Source organism: Bombina bombina, chromosome 1 (genome assembly GCF_027579735.1).
Source record: "Bombina bombina isolate aBomBom1 chromosome 1, aBomBom1.pri, whole genome shotgun sequence".
In the NCBI taxonomy this organism is placed as follows: Eukaryota; Metazoa; Chordata; class Amphibia; order Anura; family Bombinatoridae; genus Bombina; species Bombina bombina.
Window position 1 is genome coordinate 1,336,923,832 of NC_069499.1, and position 20,692 is coordinate 1,336,944,523.

The 20,692-nt window shown below is 39.2% G+C and overlaps 1 protein-coding gene across 1 annotated transcript in view; it reads right to left on the minus strand.

Moving 5' to 3' along the window:
• The window catches only part of HYDIN (HYDIN axonemal central pair apparatus protein), a 595,027-nt gene that overhangs the window by 63,003 nt on the left and 511,332 nt on the right, over positions 1-20,692 (minus strand). The window contains 2 exon segments of the mRNA XM_053719498.1: positions 2,563-2,770; positions 17,838-17,985. Of these exon segments, the coding sequence (XP_053575473.1) occupies positions 2,563-2,770; positions 17,838-17,985 (356 nt within the window).

Genomic DNA, 20,692 nt, shown 5'->3' on the forward strand with positions numbered 1-20,692 from the left:
ACCTCCAACGTAGCAAGCACCTTTTTCAGCAGAAAGCACAAATGCTCCATCTTAAATTAAAAATCTGGCTCCTCCGCAGATGGAGGTCTAGAAGACGCAGATTCCGACCCAGAAAGAACGTCCTACGAAGAGTCGGAGTCGTCCTCATCAGCTGATAATCTGTCAGAGACATCCAGCTGAGTCAATGACCCCTGGGGCGGATAGCTATGTTTCACCTTTCGCTTGCGTGGGCGGATTAGTAGTGCCCTGGGGAGCTGCATGTATAATCGGAGACAAGTGTAGGGAACGCACCTCGCGGGACGGAGAACCCTAAGAGGTGGATGGCTCAGTAGTACTGAACATCTTATTCTTTTTAGATGTTGCAATTTTATCAAAGCATGTGGAACAGAGTTGAGCAAGTGGATCAACCGGGACCTCCTTACAATAGACACAGTTATTAATTAAAGAGGAAGTACCCTCTAACTATCAGAGTCCTCCATAGCTTACACTTTTAATGTGGACTAAATATAAAATAAATGGCACCTTTATACCCCAATGGCCGGGGCACTCCCCCCTCCTATGACCCGGACCACAAAGAAACAGCTTAGTCTCTTGCAACTGCCGGTCGAGAAAGTGGAAGTTAAAGAGGCCACACCCAGTCACATGTAGTGCCATGCAGGACCGCCCCTGCCTTAGAGAAAAAGTGCACCAAAAAAGGACAGCACCGATCTCTCGCTAAGAAACTGACTGTTCGCACACTGACAGAGCCTCGTCTCACACATGATGCAGCATTAAAAACACAATAAATAATATTAGGTGCAAAACCCCCCCTATTAAATAACCCCTTTCCCGAGGGTATTACCCTTGATTCTATACAGATATAGGAGTCACAATCTGACCCTGTCTTCTTACATTATCATATATGTATAAATGAAACGATCTTACCAGAATCTACGCCGTGGAACAGGAACACGACCTTTCAAGTGTGACAGGGTAGTAGCATCGCTCCTGACATGGACTTGAGAGCAGAAAAGCAGGCAGCGAAACTCGTCAACGCTGATTGCTTATGGAGCTGTTAATCTGTGTCGGGATGGTTTCGCAGAATGACTCTCCCTGCATCTCCGGACTCTAACATTCGGCCATGCTCTCACTGAGAGGCTGATAGAACTACTTAAAACTCCAGGCCCATTTTGAAGAGTACTACCCTCCATAAGAGACTATTCAGAATCTTCCGACACTTCTCTGCTGTGACGAAAGGCAAAGAATGACTGGGGGATGAGGGGAGTTGGGGAGGTATTTTAAACTTAGGCTGGGGCGTCTTTGCCTCCTCCTGGTGGCCAGGTTCTTAATTCCCACAGGTAATGAATGAAGCAGTAGACTCTCCACCCATTAATATGGAAAAAGATATGTTTCCAATTACACAATAGTTTTAAAGGGACACTAAAGTCGAAACCCAACTTAAATGGTTGGATCGAGCATGAAATTTTAAAGGGACAGTCTAGTCCAAAATAAACTTTTATGATTCAGATAGAGAATATAATTTTAAACAATTTTCCAATTTACTTTTATCACCAATTTTTCTTTGTTCTCTTGGTATTCTTAGTTGAAAGCTAAACCTAGGAGGTTCATATGCAAATTTCTAAGCCCTTGAAGGCCGCCTCTTCTTTCAGGGCATTTTGACAGTTTTTCACCACTAGAGGGTGTTAGTTAATGCGTTTCATATAGATAACACTGTGCTCACGCACGTGGAGTTCCAGTGAGCCAGCTCTGATTGGCTAAAATGGATTTCTGTCAAAAGAACTGAAATAAGGGGGCAGTTTGCAGAGGCTTAGATACAAGATAATCACAGAGGTAAAAAGTGTATTTATATAACTGTGTTGGTTATGCAAAACTAGGGAATGGGTAATAAAGGGATTATCTATCTTTTTAAACAATAAAAATTCTGGTGTAGACTCTCCCTTTAAACAACTTTCCAACTTTACTTATATTATCAATTTTGTTTAGTTCTCATGATATCCTTTGTTAAAGAGTAATTCTAATTGAGGTCAGGAGAGTGCACGTGTCTTTAGCCATCTGGCAGCAGTGTTAACAGCAATGTTATACATATTTACCAGACCAATCATATAATGCCCTGAAACTTTATGATATCACCATTTTATTGGAAAGACTCGACACTTACTTCTTGTATGTTGTATATTTGTTTTATTTTTTATCACACAAGTTTGTCAGGAAAATCATTCTTTACAATAAATCTCTAGTGCCACCCTCTTATATATGCCAGCTCTGCATGTTACATGTTAACCCCTCCCACATTCTAGTGACACTTGGTAACCTTGACCCACATTCCCTACAGAGGCCAAAAAGCAAATTTGGTAACCTAGTTTTTCTTCAGAATGTGGCAAATCAATAGTTGGTTTAGTAATTCTGCGGCATTTTGAAGAGAACCTAGGTTACCAAATTTGCTTTTAAGTCTCTCTATGGAGTGTAAGAGGCATCATTTTTACACAAAGCAAGTGGTTTTTAATGTCTCTTTAAAGACAGCAGACTGCAAAATATGCTGGTATCAAATAAACAGAATCTTACCTTCCCAAGATCAATTTCATTGGGTCCTTGTTGAGTTAAAGTGGTGACTGTGCCCATACTATCCAGGAACTGAACGCTGGCATCTGTTGCATGTAGCTCTGCCTTCACATTTAGGTGCAACGGCTCTGTCTTTGTCTTGATATCACAAATAAGGTTAATGTTCAGCTCCCCTACCTGGGATGGCTTAATCATGATGCAGATGGGAGTCCTGGAAAGTTAGAGACAAAGTACAAATGATGATGCACACCATGTCTCAATACTCTGTGACCTTGATGCTTTTTAATTTGTTGTCTCCTTCTGTGATATTAGTAGGAACTAATGTAAAGGTTTTTACCAAAAGCTCTCATACAATTGGCAACTATGTTACTTAAACTAATTATTAACAGGCTGTATATGTATGAAACCCATTTTTTTTTCTTTTATGATTCAGATAGAGCAATTTCTAATTTCTAATTTACTTCTATTATCATTTTTTTTCGTTCTCTTGGTATCTTTATTTGATAAAGCAGAAATGTAAGCTTTGGAGATGAACCATTTTAGGATCAGAACCCTGGGTAGCACTTGCTGATTTGTGGCTACATTTAGACACCAATCAGCAAGCGCTACCCAGGTGCTGAACCAAAAATGGGTGAGCTCCTAGTCTTATATTCCTGCTTTTCAAATAAAAATACCAAGAGAACGAAGAAAAAATTGATAATAGGAGTACATTAGAAAGTTGCTTAAAATTGCATGCTCTATATGAATCATGAAAAAAAAAATTGGCTTTCATATACTCTTAAATAGTCAATGGTTGATTGCAAGTTTAGTCTTAATAATATATAATAAACAGCCATTGTGTCATTTGAGGTATTTCTTAGGCTTTGTATTCCACTTTGTCCTTTAAAATTAGCAGAGATTTCCTGTGGAATGACTCCTTTGTACTCATGTTCAGTAGAAATATATGAGATAAAAAACAAAATTTATGCTTACCTGATAAATGTCTTTCTTTCCGGGCATGGAGAGTCCACAAATTAATTCCAATTACTAGTGGGAATTCAACTCCTGGCCAGCAGGAGGAAGCAAAGAGCACCCCAGCAGAGCTGTTAAGTGTCACTTCCCTTACCCATAATCCCAAGTCATTCGGCAGAAGGAAAATGGAAAAAGAAGATAACACAAGTGTATAGAGATGCCTGAGGTTTGCCGTCTTAAATGTAAATAAGGGCAAATCGTGGACTCTCCATGACTGGAAAGAAAGAAATTGATCAGGTAAGCATACATTTTGTTTTCTTTCCTATGGCATGGAGAGTCCACAAATTCATTCCAATTACTAGTGGGAACCAATACCCAAGCTAGAGGACACAGAATGAAAGGGAGGGAGAACAAGACAGGTGTACCTAAACAAAAGGCATCATCGCTTGAAGAACTATTTCAACTCCCAACGGAAACCTCAGCCGAGGCAAAATAATCAAATTTGTAGAATTTTTAAAAAGTATGCAATGAGGACCAAGTGGTCGCCTTGCAGATTTGCAAGCTCTAGTGGAATGAGCCCAAAAATTTCTAGGAGGCTGTTGTCCAGCTGTCTAATATGCTAGTCGGATAACACTTCTCAACCAGAGAGAAAGAGCAGAAGAAGTGGCCTTCTGACTCTTACTCTACCAGTGAAAACCACAAACAGGGCAGAAGACTGACGAAAATCGGTAGTTGCTTGTAGATAAAAATTTAGAGCACGCGCAACATCCAGGTTGTGTAACAGATGTTCCTTCTGAAAAGAAGGATTCGGACAAAAGGAAGGAAAAACAATTTCTTGATTGATGTTGCGATCTGATACCACTGTGGGAAGAAATCCCAATATAGTACGAAGGACCACCTTATCCGCATGAAAAATAAGGTAAGAGAATCACATTGCAGAGCCCAAAGTAAGTAGAAACAAAACTTTCCACGAGAACAACCTAAAATCAACCGAATGCATACGCTCAAAATGGAGCCTGCTGCAAAAATTTTAAGAACACGGTTAAGGCTCCAGGGAGGAGCAACAGATTTAAACAAAGGCCTGATTCTTACCAAGGCCTGAACAAAATTTTGAACATCTGGCAGATCTGCCAAACGATTGATCAAAAGAATAGACAGTGCAGAAAACTGATCCTTTAGAATACTGACTGACAAATCTTTCTCCAGGCCCTCCTAAAGAAAGGACAAAAAGCGAGGAACCCCCACTCGACTCCAAGAGAAAAAACTTTTCTATTTGCACCAATACAGGTAATTACGCCATACCTTATGGAAAATCTTACAAGTAACAGGTGTACAAGCCTGAAGCATAGGTTGTGTAACAGGCAAATCAAAGACCTTCTCAGAAAAACCACGCCTAGCCAAGACTAGGTGATCAATCTCCAAACAGACAGCTTCAGAGAATCTAGATTTAGGTGGAGGAAAGGACCCCGAAGTAGAAGGTCTTTCCTCAACCGAAACCTCCCAGGGGGAAGAGATGACATCTTCATCAGATCCGAGAATCAGATCCTGCGAGGCAAGACAGGAGCTATTAGAATCACAAACGCCCTCTCCTGCTGATACGAGCAATTACTCGAGGAAGGAGAGCAAACGGAAGGAACAGGTACACAATACTGAAGTTCCAAGGCACCGCCAGAGTATCTATCAGAGCACCTTGTGGATCTCTTGATCTTGAACCGTACTTTGGAAGCTTGGCGTGTAGCTGCAACATCATCAGATCGAACTCTGGAACCCCCGTCTGAGAGTTATCATTGTGAAAAACTCTGGGTGGAGAGCCCAGTTCCCTGGATGAAAGGTCTGCCTACTCAGAAAATTTGCTTCCCTGTAGTCCACTACTTGGATGTGGATGGCAGAGAGGATGCAATCGTGAGACTCATCCCACTGGAGAATGCGAGTTACCTCTTTCACTGCTAAACAACTCTGAGTTCCTCCCTGGTAATTGAAGTATGCTACCGATGAGAAATTGTCCGATTGAAATCTGATAAACCGGACTAAAGCTAGTTGAGGCCCGGATATTAAGGCATTGTAAATTGTTCTCAACTCAGGAAAATTATGGAAAGAGAAGACTCCTCCTAAGTCCAAAGACCCTGAGTCTTCAAAGAATCTCAAACAGAACCACAGTCTGAATGGCTGGCGTCCGTGGTCACAAATACCCAGGATGGTCTCAGGAAACATGTACCCTGAGACAGATGGTCCTGTGAAAACCATCAAGATACAGAGTATTTTGCTAGGAGATCCTGCCACAGATGAATGGGTAGAAGCCTGAAGAGAAAAGGCAAGAAGCTAGAAGATTGTAATTTTCTGACCTCTGTCAGAAAAATCTTCATGAACAGAGAATCTATAATCGATCCTAAGAAACACACCATGGTATCTGGTCTCAGGGAACTCTTCTCCAGATTCACTTTCCACCCGTGAAAACATAGAATAGACAACAACATCAACAACATGTAGAGATTCAAGGAGCAGTGGAGTTTGTCCAGAAAAACAAACCATAGGAATTGGTGATGTTCCCAGTGAATGGAAACATGAAAAAACGCGTCCTTCAGATCTATGTAAGTCATGTACTGACCTTTTTGAACCAGGTGTAGAATGGAACGAATAGTTTCCATTTTGAAAGACGGAACCTTGAAGACTTTGTTGAGACACTTTAGTTCTAAAAAGTGGCGAAAAGTTCCCTCCTTTTTTTGGGAACCGCAAAAAGATTAGAATAGAATCCTTTACGCATTTTAAGAAGGCCTCTGTCTTTACCTGAACTGCAGATAACCTTGACAGGAGAAATCTGCTCCTGGGGATACATTACTTGAATCCTATTCCGTATCCCTGAGATACTACTTCCACAGCCCAAGGATCTGGGACATAACGGATCCAAGCCTGCTGAAAAAGGAAAAGCCTACCCCCCCCACTTGATCCAAAACTGGATAGGGGGCGGCCCCTTCATGCTGATTTAGACTCAGCAAAAGGCTTCCTTAATTGCTTCCCCTTATACCAAAGATGACTGGATCTCCATGAGGAACTTCTCCAGGTCCAGATTGCCCCGGCTTGGAAGAGGAGACTGATGTCCTTTGAAGTTATGAAAGGAATGAAAATTTGAATTTTGACGTAGGTCTATTCTTCTTGTCCTGAGGAAGGAAAATCCCTTTCCACCAGTAATTCTTTTAATATATAACACTACTGTAAAAGGAGGGGGTAAATCACAGAAAATAATAGAAATCCCTAAAACCACACATCTAAGCACAGTAGAAACCACACATCTAAGCACAGTAGACAAAATTTAGGATCAGCAGCCCAATGCTTATAACTATATAAAAAATAAGATATACTGACGAAAGATAGGGATATAAGTTGATGAAATATCCCAAACATGCAATTAAAAAAGTACAGCAGAACAGAAGATAAACAGGCATATTGCTTGCCACAAATCCCATAAATACTATTACTGCAGAAAAGTAGGGATAAATTAAGAAAATGTTAATAATCCCTAAAAATATATCTGAAATATGCGTGGCAGCAAATGACAAAATAAGCAAACAAAAGGCTTATAACATCTTCAGAAAAAACTTCTACAGTCAAATAGGGGAAATCATGAAATTGATAATATTCCATAAAAGCATTCCTAAATATGTATGCCTGACAAAGAGAATAAAGCAAATATATTGCTGATAACATATTTCTCATATTTCACTATAGCGGATAGAGATAACTTAAGAGTGTATAGATTAACTGAATATACAGAATAATGTGGAGAAACAGGGATAAACCATGCCAAATGTAGGATCCCTAAGCCATACAGGAAATAAATAATAAATCCAGTATACACCTACAGTTTACATGTAGATACTCGCAATCATCACCAGATGGCGATAATGAAAAGGGAAAACCTGCTAGACAAGGCTGAGGATTGAGCCGTTCTAGAAAAGATGTGTAGATAAAACACATAAGAATAATCAAATATTCCCAATAAAAATAATCTCCTATACAGAGAATAGGGAAGGCGCAGAGACATAATCTTTTCCACTACACACAGCAGAACAGATGAGATAGTGTGGAGGGAACTGTTAACCCCTCAGCCACCAGACAGAAAAACTGAACCGGCTCTAAAACAATTAGGGCAGAAGCGTACAATAATGCAACCTGACCCCATGTACACCAATGGCTCCAACATGTAATCCATCTAGGAAGTAGCGGCTGAACTAGTGTATAACTAGAGTATAAGGCACGCCATGTGATCGCCATCTAAATAGCCAGCATCGTAAAAGAGATTGCAGTGGTATTAAAACCCCATGAGAGAAAATGGCTTAATTAGGAGGCCTCTTACTAGAGTTCCTCCGATTGAACGTGCATTATTAAATATTCCAACGTAATCCAGAAGTATGGAGGGATTCTACAGAAGCTGCGTATTTCATTTCTGTCAGCACGCAAATTTTGCGCCTAGGCAGCAGAAAAATACCATAGTCCATACACAAATTCCCTATCATGCTAACACGCTTAGCAATATTTATTAAAAAACTTAAAGGGACACTGAACCCAAATTTTTTCTTTTGAGATTCAGACAGACCATGCAATTTTAAGCAACTTTCTAATTTACTCCTATTATCAACTTTTCTTCATTCTCTTGGCATCTTTATTTGAAAAGCAAGAATGTAAGTTTAGATGTCATCCCATTTTTGGTGAACAACCTGGGTTGTTCTTGCTGATTGGAGGATAAATTTACCCACCAATAAACAACTGCTGTCCAGGGTCTGAACCAAAAATTGGCTGGCTCGTTAGCTTAGATGCCTTCTTTTTCAAATAAATATAGCAAGAGAACAAAGAAAAATTAATAACAGGAGTAAATTAGAACGTTGCTTAAAAGTGCATGATCTATCTGAATCACAAAAGAGAAAATGTGGGTTCAGTATTCCTTTAACTGTCCATTATGTAGTCCTCCGTAGAGATGAAAAAAGATTTTTCACAATGAAGAAACTTTAGACCCACAGCGCTGAATAAACAGCTTAATAATAACTTAGACAGATATGGTACTAAATAGCCAATGATATGTTGCAGAAATATGTTGCAAAAATATTTAATAAAAGAAATTTACACATTAAAACATCTCATAAAAAAGTACATAGAAGAGAATATGCTAAAATATATACGTTGATCAGACGTATATCTAACTGAGTGTAGTATATCAAAATATGGCCAATAAAAAGCTTTTAAAACTAATGTTATAAAGCTAAAAAATCAAATATAAAACATAAAAAAATGAGAAAAAACAATGAGAAACATTGAAACAAATGAAAACAATTGGCTAGATTACAAGCTGTGCGTTAAGGTAAAAAAGCAGCGTTAAGAGGTCCTAACGCTGCTTTTTCACAACCGCTGCTATTACGAGTCTTGAAGGTTTAGGGTCACCGCACACACTTTTTTGGCCTTACTGCAAAACGACTTACGTAAACTTTGTAAAGTCTTTTTTCTATGGGACTTCCATAGCGCCGGTATTACGAGTCTGTCCTGGGAGGTCAAAAAGTGAGCGGTACACCCTACCCCGTCAAGAGTCCTAACGCATTTAAAAGTCAGTAGTTAAGAGTTTTATGGTACAATGCTGTAACATAAAACTCATAACTAAAGTGCTAAAAAGTACACTAACACCCATAAACTACCTATTAACCCCTAAACCGAGGCCCTCCCGCATCGTAAACACTAAAATTTAATTTTTAACCCCTAATCTGCCGCTCTGGACACCGCCGCCACCTACATTATATTTATGAACCCCTAATCTGCTGCCCCCAACATCGCCGACACCTACATTATATTTATTAACCCCTAATCTGCCACCCCCAATGTCGCAGCAACCTACCTACACTTATTAACCCCTAATCTGCCGCCCCCAACGTCGCCGCCACTATACTAAATGTAAAACCCCTAAACCTAAGTCTAACCCTAACTCTAACACCCCCTAACTTAAATATAATTAAAATAAATCGAACTAAAAATTCCTATCATTACCTAAATAATTCCTATTTAAAACTAAATACTTACCTATAAAATAAACCCTAAGCAAGCTACAATATAACTAATAGTTACATTGTATCTATCTTAGGGTTTATTTTTATTTTACAGGCAAGTTTGTATTTATTTTAACTAAGTAGAATAGTTATTAAATAGTTATTAACTATTTAATAACTACCTAGCTAAGATAAATACAAAAGTACCTGTAAAATAAAACCTAACCTAAGTAACAATAACACCTAACACTACACTATAATTAAATAAATTAACTAAATTAAATACAATTACCTAAATTAAATTAAATTAGCTAAAGTACAAAACCCCCCACTAAATTACAGAAAATAATAAACAAATTACAAGATATTTAAACTAATTACACTAATCTAATAGCCCTATCAAAATAAAAAAGCCCCCCCAAAATAAAAAAACCCTAGCATAAAATAAACTACCAATAGCCCTTAAAAGGGCCTTTTGCGGGGCATTGCCCCAAAGTAATCAGCTCTTTTACCTGTAAAAAAAAAATACAAACAAGTTTAAATATCTTGTAATTTGTTTATTATTTTCTGTAATTTAGTGTTTGTTTTTTTGTACTTTAGCTAATTTAATTTAGGTAATTGTATTTAATTAGTTAATTTATTTAATTGTAGTGTAGTGTTAGGTGTTATTGTAACTTAGGTTAGGTTTTATTTTACAGGTACTTTTGTATTTATTTTAGCTAGGTAGTTATTAAATAAATTTAATAACTATTCTACCTAGTTAAAATAAATACAAACTTGCCTGTAAAATAAAAATAAACCCTAAGCTACATACAATGTAACTATTAGTTATATTGTAGCTAGCTTAGGGTTTATTTTATAGGTAAATATTTAGTTTTAAATAGGAACAATTTAGCTAATTATAGTAATTTTATTTAGATTTATTTAAATTATATTTAAGTTAGGGGGTGTTAGGGTTAGACTTAGGTTTAGGGGTTAATACATTTAGTACAGTGGCAGCGACGTTGGGGGTGGCAGATTAGGGGTTAATAAATGTAGGTAGGTGGCGGCGATGTTAGGGACAGCAGATTAGGGCTTAATAATATACTAATGTATACTAATGCTTGCGAGGCGGGAGTGTGGAGGTTTAGGGGTTAATATGTTTAGTATAGTGGTGGCGACATCGGGGCGGCAGATTAGGGGATAATAAGTGTAGGTAGGTGACGGCGACATTGGGGGCGGCAGCTTAGGTATTAATAAATATAATGTAGGTGTCGGCGATGTTGGGGGCAGCAGATTAGGGGTTCATAAATATAATGTAGGTGGCGGCGGTGTCCGGAGCGGAAGATTAGGGGTTAATAAGAATAATGTAGGTGTTGGCGAAGTCGGGGCGGCAGATTAGGGGTTAATAAGTGTAAGATTAAGGGTGTTTAGACTCAGGGTTCATGTTAGGGTGTTAGGTGTAGACATCCATTTTATTTCCCCATAGGAATCAATGGGGCTGCGTTACTGAGTTTTACGCTGCTTTTTTGCAGGTGTTAGACTTTTTCTCAGCCGGCTCTCTCCGTTGATTCCTATGGGGAAATCGTGCACAAGCACGTACGACCAGCTCACCGCTGACTTAAGCAGCGCTGGTACTGGAGTGCGGTAAGGAGCAAAATTTTGCTCAACGCTGCAGGTAAGTGAGCGGTGAGTAAAAACTGCTCTTTAGCACCACATAGCCTCTAACGCAAAACTTGTAATCTAGCCGAATGAGTCCAGATAGAGCAATGGAAGCGGTAAAAGGAAGTCGAGGGTCAGCAATATCCATGAGGATATCAACAGGCGTTCTGGAATACAAAGGGATCCCAAATCAAAAGACGAAAAGAAACCAAACGGTATTCACTTCTACTTACACCAGAATGGTTGCAAGGTGAGTACGATCTTTCCCTTCAATGGCAACTCCTTTCTGCTGTACCTCTGTTGGAGCACGACTTTCCCAGAACGTCTTTGCTGTGTTAAGAGGTGCTGGTGTGTCATATTAGCCCTGAGAGTACTTTTGCTTACGGAGGTCATGGAGGGACAAAAGGAAGCAATGGAGAGCAACACGTTTCAACCCATGCAGGGTCTTTTTCAAGCTCTTGAGTAGTATACAATGTCTACTTTTAAACGCTGTATCTGAACCTGTATATGAAAGACTATATGCTGGAGTTGTGCTGCTGTCTGGATGTTCTAGACCTAGTCGTTGTTTGGGAGCAATGGTGATGCTTCCTTTTCCTTGGCACCGGTTTGGTGTGGATGGGTTCCCGGGTGTGGATGGGTTCCCGGAGGGACTTCCGGTAGGGAGCACAGGGCACGCAGCGTGAAGTACGCCGATAGGTGTAGGGCAGGCAGCAGTGGAAGTTCGGAGTGTTTACCTTATCTGCAGCAGGAATCTTGTATTCTTACCTACTGGGGCCAATCAAATTGAAGATACAGCCTTTAAAAGTGGACATCGTATACTACTCGAGAGCTTGAAAAAGACCCTGCATGGGTTGAAACCCATTGCTCTCCATTGCTTCCTTTTGTCCCTCCACAGCCTCGGGCCTCTGTAAGCAAAAGTACTCTCAGAGCTAATAGGACACACCAGCACCTCTTAACACAGCAAAGACGCTCCGGGAAAGTTGCGCTCCAACAGAGGTACAGCAGAAAGGAGTTGCCATTGAGGGGAAAGATCATACTCACCTTTCAACCATTCTGGTGTAAGTAAACATGAACACCGTTTTGTTTCTTTTCGCCTTTTGATTTGGGATCCCTTTGTATTCCAGAACGCCTGTTGATATCATTATGGATCTCGTTGTCATCTGAATCCCCTCGACTTCCTTTTACTGCTTCCATTGCTCTATTTGGACACACTGGCCTAGATTACGAGTTTTGCCTTAGAGGCTATGCGGTGCTAACGAGCAGTTTTGTCTCACCGCTCACTTACCTGCAGTGCTGGTATTACGGGTTTTTACAAGAAGTGAGCGATGAACAAAATTTTGCTCATTACCGCACTCCAATACCAGTGCTGCTTAAGTCAGTGATGATTTCCCCATAGGAATCAACGGGGAGAGCCGGCTGAGAAAAAGTCTAACACCTGCAAAAAAGCAGCGTAAAACTCAGTAACGCAGCCCCATTAATTCCTATGGGGAAACACATTTTATGTCTACACCTAACACCCTAACATGAACCCCGAGTCTAAACACCCCTAATCTTACACTTATTACCCCATATCTGCCGCCCCCGACATCACCGACACCTACATTATTCTTATTAACCCCTAATCTGCTGCTCCGGACACCGCTGCCACCTACATTATACTTATGAACCCCTAATCTGCTGCCCCCAACATCGCTGACACCTACATTATATTTATTAACCCCTAATCTTCCATCCCCAATGTCGCCGCCACCTACCTACACTTATTAACCCCTAATCTGCTGCCCCAACATCGCCGCCACTATAATAAACATATTTACCCCTAAACCGCCGCACTCCCGCCTCGCAAATATTAGTTAAATATTATTAACCCCTAATCTGCCATCCCTAACATCGGCGCCACCTACCTACAATTCTATCAGCCAATTGGAATTAAGGTAGAAGATGGAAGATGGAGCCGCTCCGCGTCGGATGGATAAAGATAGAAGATGCCGTCTGGATGAAGACTTCTGCCCGTCTGGAGGACCACTTCGCCCGGCTTGGATGAAGACTTCTCCCGGCTTCGTTGAGGACTTTGGCCCGGTTGGATGAAGACTTCTGCCGCTTCCTTGAGGATGGATGTCGGATCTTCAGAACGGTAAGTCGTACTTCAGGGGGTTAGTGTTAGGTTTTTTAAGGGTGTATTGGGTGGGTTTTATTTTTAGGTTAGGATTTGGGCTTGCAAAAGAGCTTACTGCCCTTTTAAGGGCAATGCCTATCCAAATTCCCTGGAGCTTAGTTTTTTTTAGATAGTATTTTATTTGGGGGGTTGGTTGTATGGGTTGTGGGTTTTACTGTTGGGGGGGTTGTTTGTATTTTTTGTTTCAGGTAAAAAAGACTGATTACTTTGGGGCAATGCCCTGCAAAAGGCCCTTTTAAGGGCTATTGGTAGTTTAGTTTAGGCTAGAGTTTTTTTTTATTTTGGGGGGGCTTTTTTATTTTGATAGGGCTATCAGATTAGGTGTAATTAGTTTAAATATCTGTAATTTGTTTATTATTTTCTGTAATTTAGTGGGGGGGTTTTGTACTTTAGCTAATTTTATTTAATTTAGGTAATTGTATTTAATATAGTTAATTTATTTAATTATAGTGTAGTGTTAGGTGTTAGTGTAACTTAGGTTTGGTTTTATTTTACAGGTACTTTTGTATTTATTTTAGTTAGGTAGTTATTAAATAGTTAATAACTATTTAATAACTATTGTCCCTAGTTAAAATAAATACAAACTTGTCTGTAAAATAAAAATAAACCCTAAGATAGATACAATGTAACTATTAGTTATATTGTAGCTAGCTTAGGGTTTATGTTATAGGTAAGTATTTAGTTTTAAATAGGAATAATGTAGTTAATGATAGTAATTTTCTTTAGATTTATTTTAATTATATTTAAGTTAGGGGGTGTTAGGGTTAGACTTAGATTTAGGGGTTAATACATTTAGTATAGTGGCGGCGACGTTGGGGGCGGCAGATTAGGGGTTAATAAATGAAGGTAGGTGGCGGCGATGTTAGGGACGGGAGATTAGGGGTTAATAGTATTTAACTAATGTTTGCGAGGCGGGAGTGCGGCGGTTTAAGGGTTAATATGTTTATTATAGTGGCGGCAAATTAGGGGTTAATAAGTGAAGGTAGGTGGCGGGGACATTGGGGGCGGCAGATTAGGGGTTAATAAATATAATGTAGGTGTCAGCGATGTTGGGGGCAGCAGATTAGGGGTTCATAAATATAATGTAGGTGGCGGCGGTGTCCGGTGCGGCAGATTAGGGGTTAAAAAAGTTATTATAGTGTTTGCGATGCGGGAGGGCTTCGGTTTAGGGGTTAATAGGTAGTTTATGGTTGTTAGTGTACTTTTTAGCACTTTAGTTATGAGTTTTATGTTACGGCGTTGTACCATAAAACTCTTAACTACTGACTTTTAAATGCGTTAGGACTCTTGGAGGTAGAGGGTGTACTGCTCACTTTTTGGCCTCCCAGGACAGACTCGTAATATCAGCGCTATGGAAGTCCCATAGAAAAAAGACTTTACTAAGTTTATGTAAGTCGTTTTGCGGTAAGGCCAAAGAAGTGTGCGGTGACCCTAAAACTTTAAGACTCATAATACCAGCGGGCGTAAAAAAGCAGCGTTAGGACCTCTTAACGCTGCTTTTTTACCCTAACGCACAACTCGTAATCTAGCCGATTGTTTTTCAACTATTTGTTTCAATGTTTCTCATTGTTTTTTCTCATTTTTTGAAGTTTTATATTAGATTTTTTAGCTTTATAACATTAGTTTTAAAAGATTTTCATTGGCCATATTTTGAGATACTACACTCAATTAGATATACGTCTGATCAACGTATATATTTTAGTATATTCTCTTCTTTGTAGTTTTTTATGAGATGTTTTAATGTGTAAATTTCTTTTATTAAATATTTTTGCAACATATTTCTGCAACATATCATTGCCTATTTAACACCATGTCTGTCTAAGTTACTATTAAGCTGTTTATTAAGCGCTGCTGTGGGCCTAAAGTTTCTTCATTGTAATAAAACTTTTTTCATCTCTAGTATATCTTCAGAGGTCGGGGAACCCCTGTTTTTCCACTGGCATTATAGTACATATCAGCGCAAAGATTACTTCTTTTTGTGTTTAAGTCCTCTGTAGAGAACAATATTCACAGCCGAGTACCCGGTCCAGAGAATAAATAAAGTTCCGTCTTCGGTTGAAATATTAAAAATACAGTTCCCTTAACGGTCATACCTGCGCCATTGCCGTATGATAAGTTATAGGGAAATAAGGTTATAAATAGATGTCCACAACATGAACACCAGAGTCATACAGTGAAATTAAATAAAGCCATGGCAAGGCTAACCAGAGAGATAAAAAGACCCTGGCTACCCAGGAAACCATTACTGCGGTCCGTTATGAAATCCCCAGTCATGGATAATGCTTAAAGTGCAATATAAACCTATATATGTGAAACCAAAATTTGTCATACAGAGATATTCACGTGTAACTTAACACTAATATAGCAATTGCATAGACATTTAGCGACTTACAGCTCACTCTGAGCCCCACACATTGCAGACGTCTTAATGTCATAAAATCCCCCACAAAGTGATGTAATTCAGTAAAAAGCACAAGATACAGCTTACCCCACCTCTGTCAAGTTTATCCTCTTCTGTGGCGGTTTCGCACCTGAGTGCAAATGCCGAATCCCAATGTCCGGCATAGGCTGCGATGCAGGACTCGCTGGGGCTCTCCATTACCCCTGAAAATCAATACTTCAATGCAGAAACAACAAATGTAGCGATGTCCATAAAGCACCAAACAGGAGAAGAGATATTAAAGTAAAACGTCCATTTTATTGTACAAAGTTTAAAAGAGCAAAAGGGCACAGCACACAGAGCTGCTGCTGACGCGTTTCCTGCCTAGCGACACTTCCTCTATATACACTTAAATACTGGCATGCGGTGGTCTCTGAAAAGTTAAGAGACAGACACTGCCGGTCTGGGGATAAACTATAACAAAATATAATAAATATTTTCAAGTCCGTAGGACTCATAATTGTTAACAAAAAAAAATGTGCATGCATATTTGCCCCACTCTCTAGCCAGGCTCACAATAAAAAGGGAATAAAATTAACCCCCTAACTCCTGTATTCGCACGAGTGCCTGCAAAGCTGCCCTCCTATTGATCCCTGAATAAAGGGATTACTGTTTCCCAAATCCATCCACTGATGTTAAATCCTTTTTTACCCCTGAAGTGCTGTCCTTCAAACCTAGAAGGCAAGAGCAATTACCTGTGGATACAGCTGCAGGGCAGGAACAGCTTCTTAGGTGTGACAAACTCACCCATATTTGTTAGGGACCTGTAGATAAAGACAAAAACCAACCCTGGTTTTCTTTAGAGGGGTAGCATTGTTGATAGAAGTAAAGGAAAGACCACCTCGCCACCTTCTAACTGCTAAAAGCCACCATTACTCTTACTAAAGAGATTGACATGGACACAGCATAGCCCCCAATCCTTGTGTGCAAGGAAAAGGACCCATTAAAGGATTAAATATCTTCAGACACCATCTTCGCCCCTCCTCCCTTGACAGAGGCAAAGAGAATGACTGGGGATTATGGGTAAGGGAAGTGACACTTAACAGCTCTGCTGGGGTGCCCTTTGCCTCCTCCTGCTGGCCAGGAGTTGAATTCTCACTAGTAATTGGAATGAAATTGTGGACTCTCCATGCCATAGGAAAGAAATAGAAGTTAAGGAATTGTGATATATTTTAGTGCACAATATTAATTTTAACTGTGTGAGTGCAGTGTTGCTAAAACAATCTGTTAAAGTTTGATGTTCAAGTTTACTACCAAAGCCAATAAAATTTCTCTTTAAAAGATAGCCCTACAAAATCACCAAACCTGCAGTCGCTTACGGCCTGAACACCAGGCAGCTCTCATTAATTTATGCTACTAGTGAAGGGGAGTCTCCATTTATTTTGTTATGTGTTAATCCTTTAAAAGTACAAATATTACAGCACAAAAGCTCAGAAATGTACCATCTTGTCAAATTAAGAAAATATATCAACTGAGGGAAAGGAATAGTCAAGAAACAAATAACCTATCAGTAATGTATTAGTGGCATGTACTGCCATGGAAAATGAGAAGCTACATGCATTATACATAAGTTGAATGCATATGAATATGTCTGGGCATGCTTTTATATGACATCACATGTCTGGGCATGCTTTTATATGACATCACTTTGAAGAAATCTGTGTTTCCCTTATGCTCTTATGAAGGTATATTCGTAATTTGTGAGTGGATAAGAAAGTAAATTATATGAAGGCATGGAAGGAGTGAACACAAGTTACTGCCTAAGCCTGAGAAAGATATGACTGCAAATCCCACCTACAAAATTGTTATGACCAGGACACAAACATGAGCTGGTAACTCATATAATGTTCACATAATGTCCGCCCATGATGAAGCCCTACTAAAATGAGCTCTCAATTTAACAGTAGGAGCTTCTCTGTAGTTATGGTATATGCTGCCTGAGCGCTGTATGCACATGCTGGATTTAAAAACCTAATGCTTGAGCCTCTTTGAGATGTAGTATAATGTGTGGTAATGGCATAAGATATCTAATCATTTTGCTTGTCACCTGGATAGAGCAGAGATCGTTCCTTCCATGGGTGTTATCATCAGGCTTTGTCCTTGTCCCTCAGAATAAAGGGAACACTCACGGAAGGAAAAGTTAAATGATTTGTTTTCGTTATTAATTAGATAAATCGTCTCTTGAAATTCATGACCTGTCAGTGAGAAGAAGAAACATTGTATCATATTATGAGGATTCATTTATAATTTCCATTTTATAATAGTATCAAGCCTAATAATAAAACAGAGCAATGAAAGTTATTCCATATGCTGACACATTCCCCTAGATTACGAGTTTTGCGTTATGGTGCGGTATGGCTTTTAATGCTGAAAAATTGGCCATTATGCTGGAAGGGCCAGGAACGCATATTACGAGTCGTGTCGGTTTAGCTGTAACGCAAGCATTTTAGACTGTAACACAATGTCCATTCCGCACTCAAAAAATGACGTTTTGTGTGGGATTTTCATAGCGCCGGTATTACAGATTGTGCGGTCCGGCTAAAATGCTTGCGTTACAGCCTATACTGACACGATCCATACAGCCATCTGAGAGTAGTAGTTATGAATTTTGTGTCACAAAAATGTTTCACAAAACTAATAACTAAAGTGTTACAAAGTACACTAACACCCATAAACTACCTATTAACCCTTAAACCGCCACGCTCCCGCATTGCAAACACTATATTAAACCTATTAACCCCTAATCTGCCGCCCACCCACATTGCGACTATTAAATAGTTATTAACCCCTAATCTTCCGCTCACCCACATCAACACTATTTAAATATATTAACCCCTAAACAGCCGCTCCTCGACACTAATAAAAGTTATTAACCCCTAATCCGCCACTCCCCGACATCGCTGACACCTAAATAAACCTAAACCGCCGGCCCCCCACATTGCAAATGCTATAATAAAGTATTAACCCCTAAACCTCCAGCCCCCCCACATAATAACTACTAAACTAAACCTATTAACCCCTAGACCGCCGCCCCCCCACATAGCAAAACACTAAATTAAACTATTAACCCCTAAACCTAACACCCCCTAAATTTAAATTAAAATTACAAAATGACTATATTTAAATAAATAAAAACTTACCTGTGAAATAAAAATAAACCTAACAATAAACTAAAAAATTAACCTAACATAACTATACCAATAGCCCTTAAAATGGCCCCACAAAAGGCCCTTTTAAGGGCTATTGGTAGTTTATGGTAGGTTAGGGGGTGTTTTTATTTTGGGGGGGCTATTTTATTTTTATAGGGCTATTAGATTTGGTGTAATTGTTTCTATTTTTGATAATTTCGTTTAATATTTTTTATAAGCTTAGTGTTTTTTTATTTTTCGTAATTTAGTGTTTATTATTTTTTGCAATTTTAGAATTTTTTCGTAGTGTTAGGTTTTAGTGTTTTGCAATGTGGGGGGGGGGCTGGCGGTTTAGGGGTTAATAGGTTTATTTAGTGGCGGCGATGTGGGGGGCCGGAGGTTTAGGGGTTAATAGTTTTTTTTAGTAGAGACAATGTGGTTGGGGCGGAGGTTTAGGGGTTAATCATTTAATTTAGTGTCGGCGATGTCGGGAGCAGCGGATTAGGGGTTAATAACTTTTATTAGTGTCGGCGATGACGGGGTGGCGGATTAGGGATTAATAACTTTTATTAGTGTCGGCGATGTCGGGGGCGGCGGATTAGGGGTGTTTAGACTAGGGGTTTATGTTAGGGTGTTAGGTTTAAACGTAACTTTCTTTCCCCATAGACATCAATGGAGTTGCGATCCGGAGATTTTTAATTCAGCACTTCAGGTGTTTTTTTCTAACAATTTCTCCCCATTGATGTCTATGGGGGGAAAGCGTGCACGAGCACGTCAAATCAGCCCTTGGATTTTGTGCGGTATGGAGCTTAATGCCACCGTATCGCACCAACAAGCGCTTTTTCAGTAACTCATAATGGCAGCACTATGGAGAGTGAAATAACACAACTTTTTTGGCGTTAGTTTCGCACCCAGTTTAGCACAAAACTCGTAATCTAAGCGATTATTAGTTAAGGTATCTTAATCTTTCAATAGACTTACTCTTCTTCTCTATGAAATCTGCAATATATTTGGTTTTGGACCTATTTTTAGCTCAAATAATGTAATTGAATACAAATATCACAATACTCAGGTAAACAGAAGGGTATAAACTAATTAAGATTCAATTTTTAAAATATTAAATATAATGATTTAATTAACTGTAAAGTATAATTTAAAAAGGTCAAAATCATTATTTCTAGCTGTTTAACTTTGTCTTCTATGCTCCTTAGCAATGTCTTTGGCAACAGAAGACTAGAGATAGAGACACGCTCTTGCGGTTATGAGAGAGACTAGGCTTATAGAAAAAAGCTGCCATATTAGAAAGCGGTAAAGAACAACCTGATTCTGGTTCTATGCGTAACAATGGATAGAAATAAACACATTCTGAACATGAAAAAAAAAAGATTACACTGAGTACAAGCCAATTCATATTGAGTGCATAGAATAAAAACTATAATATAAGAGTATAGAATAAAAACACAAAAAATGAATTTCTAGTTTCCTGGTGCATTACGCCAGTCTCTATACAGACATGTTCCAGAGGAATAGGAAACAAGAGTAGGTAAAGGAAAACAAGCTACATGACAACAGCTGCTACTTGTATTCATTAAGCACAAAGAACTAATGCTGTAGGACAAAGCTTACATTAGTAAATGACCTGTCATCTGATCTGTAAAGATTCATAAAACAGCAGACGGCTGCCTTACTGGGATTAAACTGGCGCTGTATGAAGTGCAGGATTTACCTGCAACTGATACACTTTTGTAATAATAATACCTGTTAAATCTCTACA